The following is an 8,622-nucleotide window of genomic DNA, read 5'->3' as shown; positions in this document are numbered from 1 at the left end:
AACTAATGTCACAGTGGTATCGTGTAGGCTACTGTAATCGAATGTAGCCCAAGTTATTACCTGTTAAACAGTAGACAGCACACGCGGTGTTCATCTAATAAGGATCTCCATCCAGAGAAAAGTAGACGGCGCGTTTGGAATAAACTGAAGCATTTACAACATTTATTGCATTAAGATAAAGTAACGAGAGGAGCTTCACCCACAGTAACGAAGTAAAAGCACAGATTTTTCCCAAAAAAATTTACTCAAGCAAGAGTATAAAGTCTTTAAATATACTCCGAAAAGTATTAGTTACCCCCAAAAATTACTCAAGTAAATGTAACGAAGTAAATGTAACTCGTTACTACCCACCTCTGGGTATAGAAACAGCTTCTATTAAAATGCCTTAGAAAAAAACATTACTGGTTTGCATTTTGAGACAAAACAATGGCACTGACATGTTTTACAAATCCTTCAGTGCAAGTTATCTTCAGTTAGGACGACTCGAAGTTGCATTTTGCACATGTGAATACAAAGGATTTAGCATAGTGAATGATTGCCTGTATATGTTCCAACTCATATCATACCCACAAGTCAAACATTTAAACCTTTCCACTTCGAACTATTCTTTCTTTAAATTATTTTAAAGTAGTGTTTAGCCCCAGCCAACCACCCCACATCAGCTACTACTCACTGGATACTTATCAATACAATAAACCTACTACTACTTGAACTTCAAGACAATAATTCAGATTAAAATGACTGAATTCAACTTTTATTTAGTTAAATTTCACATAACTCTAAGTCAAACCTCAAAACAAAACCTCAAAAGTCCTGTTATACTAAATGTAAAAAAAAAAATATATATAAACTCTCACCATGCTTCCTTTCACAAACATGGATTTCAACTTTTGTTAGACCAATGCTTTCAGCGTGTGGCCTTGCACTGGTTTAACGGTTTAAGTTATTCTATTTCTTTAAGTGCTGCTGTGGCTTTAACTTTAACAAAACTTGCCATGCCAGATAGTTGCATCTTTACAGTATTATCTGCACTGCAATTTCTTTTTGAAAGCTGTAATGCGATTATAAACATAAAATTTTACTGTCTTCCAATCGCGGTTCCTCAGAGCTTGTGGTTCAGCTTTCAAGCATTTCTCACAGTCACTCTTTGCTGGTACAGTGCCAGATATGATGAATGACTTCAGGTGCCTTTCCACCGCCTGCACCTCTGCCTGCTGCCAGGGAGCTTTCTTCTGGCTACTTTTACCTTAAAGTGATCAGAAAATAAGAAATGATTAAGAGTGTATGCTGGAATTCAAATCTGAAGTTCTGAATTCTGAATTCATTCAAGGATTCGATCTCTCTCTAAACCCTCCTTTATCGAAGCTCGACTCTGTTCTGATTGGTCAGATGTCCCAGTCTGTTGTCGGTTCTACCGCTGTTTGAGAGTAGGTCAAATTACACATTCGCACACAGCCAATGAAAACCTGAAGTCTGGAATTACGCAGGACTCGTTTCTTCCTTTTGGGAGACTAATTTAATTTGTCCTGAACTTTGACCTTTTTACATTTGATCTTTTATATTACACACTACATAAAAAGGTCATACCTGAGTAAGCATAAAAGGGGTACTTTAACTAGAATTAGGTCAGAAATTTGTGACTAAATACATAAGATATAACACGATGTCTGTAGTCATTTTTTGAATTGTCGAGAGAGAGAGAGAGAGAGAGAGAGAGAGAGAGAGAGAGAGAGATTGATATTCTTGCCAGATACGGTGCATTTATGAATTTCAGAAGGATCTATGACCCTCTCTAGAGACAATATGCAATGCATTTTTTTTTTTTTTACTTACGTAGATTTACTTAATTTCCAAATGTGTTAAATTTACTTGAAAAATGATTGTGCAAAAACTTGCCAAATAAAAATTAAGTAAATTTACCTCTTGTTTTTTTTCAGTGTAGGGTAACTGGTGGCTTTTAAATGACAGAGGCATGAATTTAGAATTTCTCAGGGATAAAATGACAAACAGATATAAGCTTAGTGATTAAAATGAGCATTCTTTTTTACCATGTGGCTGCTACTGCAACGTTTAGCCAATTCTAGTTGAATTTAATCCTACAGAAAACAACAGACGTACCAAAGAGAAATATGTAAAGAGTTCACCTTTGCAAGGTGGTCTCATAGCACTGGCTCCTGAAGACATCGGCACTTCTGATGATGGTTTGCCTCTCTTGTGTGACATATTCCTCTCGGTAGCAGGAAGTGCCACCTCGGCTGAAGCTTTGATGGAAAATAATCAAAGTTCAACATTTTCAGAAAGAGAAGTAATATATATATATATATATATATATATATATATATATATATAAAATAGTAGTAAATGTGCTATAAAATTCTGACAATGCACAAGTGATGGGTGCTATTGTCCAACTCATGATTTTAATCATGATTATACAGTAGATACCGTAAGTGAAATTAACGCTAAAGTGTGCAGTTGTTTTAATCATTGCAAGTATAGCTGAACTACAATCTACATCATGTCTTTTCAAGAAACATTTTAGAAAAAATAAGCTCAAACTCTTTAAACAGAGTACTTCGTTTTATTTTAGTCAAAAAGGAATCATGTCACAATTCGTTTTGTGCCTCGACCCACCCAACAGAAGAGAGTGGATCAGCTAGCTTTACATAATAAATGTAACTTTCTCTTATGAACCCTTAATTTTATAGTATTAAGTTCCTCAAAAACAAAAAGTTTACAATAAAACATGTTGATAATAAAATAGATAAATTTATATTCATACTTAATCATATGTAATAAAATGATAATGTTGAAGAATAGCTTGGAGGCATTTGACAGTAGTTTTGACAAAAAATAAATACTTGTTTAGTGTACTGAATCATCTTCTGTGCTGGAACAATGTGTTTGCCCATCAGGTCTTCACAAGTCACTTGACTGATAACAATCAATAACTACAAAATGTAATGGTGTATTTTGACAGTAATACAAACCGTCAACAGTAGATGAACAGGGTCCCTCTTGTATGCTCTGGTCTTCCTCATCACAGTCATTAACTTGTTCTTCCTCATCACAGTCAACTACTTTTTCTGTGGAAGTACAAAATACAGCTTTACAGTGGTATATAATGGTTTGCAAACTTGGTATAGGAATAGATGGTTAAAAAAAAATCTATTAAATTAACAAACCATCAGGATCTATCCCAATTTCATCCAAGTTCTTGCCATGGAACTCAGCTAATCTTCCTTGCTCAAGAGCCATTAAAACTTTGCTGATCTTGGCTAGTTGCAGGGTCTTCTCAGGGAGTCGATAGAACTCACGATGGATTCTGATGTCGTGCCCGAGAAAGTTTGCCAGCTGGTCCATCTCGGTGTCGGTCATGTTCAGCACTGTTGAAAGGGTCGCGGCATGCTTACGCAGCCTGGTAGATGTCAGTGCCTTGGGACACTTTGCACCACAAGCCTTTGCAAAGCCACGGAGGCAGTCTGACCCTCGGAAATGTGTCATGGCTTCTGGTCTAGCAAACATATAGGCATTGTCTTTTAAAACCCCACACGCCTCTCTCTGCTTAACAAGGAGTTCTAAGGAACACAGCATTTTTGGAGTCAGAAGGACTGGAACTGGCCGACCACGCTTTCCCCTGGTGATAACCCTTGTGAAGTGTCTGCAGAGTTTCTTCTCCACTTCGGAGAGAGCCCAGTCCACATCCTCATGTGGATCAGAAGTGTCTCTTGATAAAAACACAGACAAAGGCATGCTCGCCACCTCTCCTTCTCTCCGCCGATTAAAGAGAATCATCTGAGCTAGACACACCTTGGCCAGCTCCATCCAGGCTTTAGTAGATGGACTTTCAGAGAGCAGGTTGAACCACTCATCTTGCACTTGACTGAGAAAAGTATGCAGTTTTTGTACGTCTTCAGTAAAGGGCATGAGCGTGGGCACATTCCACTTTGCTTCCCTGATATTCCTCAATGCTGTAGCAGAAATCATCTCGTTCCACTTATTCGCATGGACTTCTTGAAACTCACTGGCATTCTTCACAAGCTGTTTGTCATTGGAGATTAAGCCCTGAGCTTTCAAGAGTTTGCATACTTTAACCAGGGAATTCCCAAGCTTGTTAGCAAGAGATGGAATCAAGAATTTGTCAGTTTCACTGTCATACCCACATGTATACTTAACAGCTTTGACGGTCTCCATGTACTTCTTTGGATTTACACAATCTTCCAGTGTTTTTAAGGAGGTGACTTTCCTGGCATTGTGAATCAATCTTCCCAGTTCTCGCATCTTCTCCCGCACACATTGTTTATTCTTATCTGATAGCCCACCTTTGTTCAACAAGTGCTGCCCAATATCAGTAATTACTCTGTCATTTTTTATTATATCTGTGATTGGGTCAGGATTCATGGCACTGATTACTCCCCACAGTTGTTTGGTCATGTTTGAAGGCACAGGCCCTGTGTAGGTACACATGGACTGAACACGGTTTTTTCCTGGTTTGGGAGGGTCTGATTGTGGTTGAAGTCTACAAGTACGCATGTGTCTCCACAGGACCTTTCTTGTAAAAAGTCCTTGACAGTATGCACAATGCATGAAATCTTCTCCCTGCACTTCTTTACGTGGTCGTTTAAATGGCACTAGTTCGCCCTTTCCTGACTCCATAACAGCTGCATTGTGAGCATAGTTTCCTCTGTTGCGAATATAATCAAGCTGGTTTTTCCTCTCCTTTGAACCCTTTGGAAAGCTTAGAGCTCTAGCCACATCAGACTTATTTTCATGTGAACTTTCTAGATGCCTTGCCATCTTAGCATAGGGTTTACTGCAGTACAAGCAGTAATGTCTCTTGTTGTACACTCTAGCACCATCTCTTTTTTGGTATGCACTAACAACTATTCCGTCTGTTGTGTTCTGACTTGAACTGGGTTCTTCTCCTGTTCCAGATGCTTCAGACGCAACATTGTGCATTTTGTCTGACGTTGTGGTGTCACAATCAGGGCAACTCACTGAGCCAGACTGATCAATATCCAGTTCATCAAGAAGCCGACGTTTTGCCTGGTTTAGTGTAAGGCTAACATCACTTTCACTTTCAGAAGTGGTATCTGGAACATAATCATCGGAACTCTCTGGTGTAGAATCAAAGAGCTCATCAGAATCTTCAAGATTTGTATCTTTCATCTAAAAATAAAATAAAGAAAGAAATGGGTAGAACTGCTGCAATTAATTGATCATTTGATTTTGACAATAGTAGCCAATTTAATGTGTCTCTGTTAATCTGTTGAGTTTTTTTTTTTTTCTCAATTTTGCAAGTCACATGTGATGATTTGCTGCTTCTTACCATGTTATAATAAAGTTCTCAGTGCAAAAGTTATGAACAGTTGTTCTGACAAAAAAAAAAAAAAAAACTGATCATTTTGGTCTTAAAGTAAAATAAAATTGAATAATTCTCTGATACTTTGCAGTCAATATCACATGAGAATATATTAATATTACATAAATTACTGATGAGGAGAATGATCTTAGGAATGAAAAAAAAAAAAAAAAAAAAGACCACGTCTCTTGTTGTGACTTAAACTTACTATGACACTTTTAGTCCGTCTCAGTTTTGGCACAAAAATCTCATTTTCACTGTGGTTCTGGGTTGCAATCTGTAAACAAAGTATAAACAATATTTGACATTTCTATTGCATTTGAAATATGAAAATAAAAAAGTTGACCAGAGATCAAGAGTGGAAAATATCCCTGTCCAACATCCTCTGTCTGCGCTCACACACACACACATCTTGAATAAAATGGGCTTCATGGGGACCTTTCACACACAACGTTTATTGTTCCTCATTGGGACCAGATTCATTTAATCTCACACAACATCTCAACTCCCAACACTGAGCGACCAAAAGTGTGTTGTGGGGACGTCGTGAGTGAAAATTTTAAAGCACCAATTAACCAAGAAAAAGTTACTTGTGAAGGACAAAACTGGCCCCAAATATTCCACTACCTCTAACCTACTGGACACATGTTGATAAACTGTTGAGGGAACTAGTTTACAGCAGATAAGCATCAAAATATGCACCAAAAACATGGAAAAAACTGACAGTAGACATAACTTTCCATTGATAAATGTGACCATACCTGTTGAGGAGACCTGGTTTGACCAAAAGCATCATCCACTGGAGTCTGTGACTGGAGAGAAGCATCATCCACTGGAGTCTGTGACTGGAGAGAAGCATCATCCACTGGAGTCTGTGACTGGAGAGAAGCATCATCCACTGGAGTCTGTGACTGGAGAGAAGCATCATCCACTGGAGTCTGTGACTGGAGAGAAGCATCAGAGTCACCTGCTGCTCTGCTATTAGCAGCAATGCTGCTCTCCTGCAAGAGACAACACCAATAATGAGAAGATTTCACAACATGGAAACACAAGAGGCTAATCTGATGCAGACACTGAATGACCAATGAGACAATCAGCATCATTTTAAACATTTATCCCTGTCCAACATCCTCTGTCTGCGCTCACACACACACACATATTGAATAAAACGGGCCTCATGGGGACCTTTCACACACAACGTTTATTGTTCCTCATGGGGACCAGATTCATCTAATCTCACACAACATCTCAACTCCCAACACTGAGCGACCAAAAGTGTGTTGTGGGGACATCGTGAGTGAAAATTTTAAAGCACCAATTAACCAAGAAAAAGTTACTTGTGAAGGACAAAACTAGCCCCAAATATTCCACTACCTCTAACCTACTGGACACATGTTGATAAACTGTTGAGGGAACTAGTTTACAGCAGATAAGCATCAAAATATGCACCAAAAACATGGAAAAAACTGACAGTAGACATAACTTTCCATTGATAAATGTGACCATACCTGTTGAGGAGACCTGGTTTGACCAAAAGCATCATCCACTGGAGTCTGTGACTGGAGAGAAGCATCATCCACTGGAGTCTGTGACTGGAGAGAAGCATCAGAGTCACCTGCTGCTCTGCTATTAGCAGCAATGCTACTCTCCTGCAAGAGACAACACCAATAATGAGAAGATTTCACAACATGGAAACACAAGAGGCTAATCTGATGCAGACACTGAATGACCAATGAGACAATCAGCATCATTTTAAACATTTATCCCTGTCCAACATCCTCTGTCTGCGCTCACACACACACACATATTGAATAAAACGGGCCTCATGGGGACCTTTCACACACAACGTTTATTGTTCCTCATTGGGACCAGATTCATCTAATCTCACACAACATCTCAACTCCCAACACTGAGCGACCAAAAGTGTGTTGTGGGGACGTCGTGAGTGAAAATTTTAAAGCACCAATTAACCAAGAAAAAGTTACTTGTGAAGGACAAAACTGGCCCCAAATATTCCACTACCTCTAACCTACTGGACACATGTTGATAAACTGTTGAGGGAACTAGTTTACAGCAGATAAGCATCAAAATATGCACCAAAAACATGGAAAAAACTGACAGTAGACATAACTTTCCATTGATAAATGTGACCGTACCTGTTGAGGAGACCTGGTTTGACCAAAAGCATCATCCACTGGAGTCTGTGACTGGAGAGAAGCATCAGAGTCACCTGCTGCTCTGCTATTAGCAGCAATGCTACTCTCCTGCAAGAGACAACACCAATAATGAGAAGATTTCACAACATGGAAACATGGGGGGGGGGGTGACATTTTACCCATTAGACCAGGCATACAACCCCCACATTTAACCCCTAAATTGGTCTAAGAACATAAGACCCTATTATTCAATGTACTTAAAAAAATAAAATAAAAAAACACCGACCCTCAAGTCATAATGGTTACAAATTATTTTCATATTTCTAATAGATTCAAATTCTAATTTCTTCAAAAACCAAAAATTAGTTATTTCTGCAACTTACTTGGGTTCTCCATGGGCAGTCGTCTCCCCCATAATCATATGTGATTTCTTCTCCTTCTTTAATGTCTTTCAGCGCAAATAAACACAGGTGTGCCTTTCCATTCACATCGATTTTCTTCATCTTACAATTTGGATGTTGGTGGTCATCGTTAACTAACCGCCCAAATGATCCATCTTCCCTAGATGCATCAATGCTAAAATTTGAGAGAAAAAAAAAGGGAAAAGGATAAATACAAGTGTTATAATGCATCAACACAAATCAGTGTCTTAGGCTGCATTTACACTGCATGGTTCAATTGACCCAATTCCAGTTTTCTTCATCCCATGTGGCACAGATCAGATAAGAGTCACCAGCGTTTAATAAGGAAAATGAAGAGCATGGATTCAGATATTATCAGATCAGTTTCAGGCCTAATTCAGGACTAATTACCCCTTAGCCAACTGTTAACTGGTCAAACTAGTTTCATAAGACAATGAATGTACTATTGAAATTGAAACTGTAACAGTTTTTTTTTTTAGATTGTCACCAAATGCCGTTTAAAATGCACACACTGGATAAGTGTCACTCTTAAAAAAAAAAAATCTAAGCACGTTGTCAAAAAAAGGATACATTCACAAAATCAGAATTGGTCATGAAGACCTGTAGTGTAAATGTGGCCTTATTTTAGCAAAAGGAATATAGCTTTGGTGCAATGTGACTTCTTACCACCATGTTTTCCCTC

At 38.5% G+C, this 8,622-nt stretch overlaps 1 protein-coding gene across 1 annotated transcript; it reads right to left on the bottom strand.

Annotated features, from left to right (window-relative positions):
• Positions 1-253: 253 nt before the first annotated feature.
• LOC113053381 (uncharacterized) lies at positions 254-7,571 on the bottom strand. Its single transcript, XM_026218343.1, has 6 exons — positions 7,519-7,571; positions 5,571-5,639; positions 3,186-5,169; positions 2,991-3,086; positions 2,145-2,261; positions 254-1,246 (listed from the first exon to the last, which is right to left on the bottom strand). Exons 3-6 carry the CDS (start codon positions 5,167-5,169, stop codon positions 1,023-1,025), a joined length of 2,421 nt encoding a protein of 806 aa, XP_026074128.1. The 5' UTR covers positions 5,571-5,639; positions 7,519-7,571; the 3' UTR covers positions 254-1,022.
• Between the last annotated feature and the right edge of the window lie 1,051 nt (positions 7,572-8,622).

The sequence above is a fragment of the Carassius auratus genome, chromosome 34, assembly GCF_003368295.1.
Source record: "Carassius auratus strain Wakin chromosome 34, ASM336829v1, whole genome shotgun sequence".
Taxonomy (NCBI): domain Eukaryota; kingdom Metazoa; phylum Chordata; class Actinopteri; order Cypriniformes; family Cyprinidae; genus Carassius; species Carassius auratus.
The sequence above is the reverse complement of the archived record's forward strand: the minus strand, read 5'-3'. Positions and strand labels throughout refer to the sequence as shown.

What these genes read in the sequence shown, in the direction of transcription:
- LOC113053381 (XM_026218343.1), bottom strand. Translation starts at nt 5,169, where the DNA reads ATGAAAGATACAAATCTTGAAGATTCTGATGAGCTCTTTGATTCTACA. An exon ending in AATTGGGATAGATCCTGATG is followed by an intron (nt 3,087 to 3,185) that starts GTTTGTTAATTT and finishes GTACTTCCACAG; the next exon opens with AAAAAGTAGTTGACTGTGAT. An exon ending in CTGTTCATCTACTGTTGACG is followed by an intron (nt 2,262 to 2,990) that starts GTTTGTATTACT and finishes TTTCCATCAAAG; the next exon opens with CTTCAGCCGAGGTGGCACTT.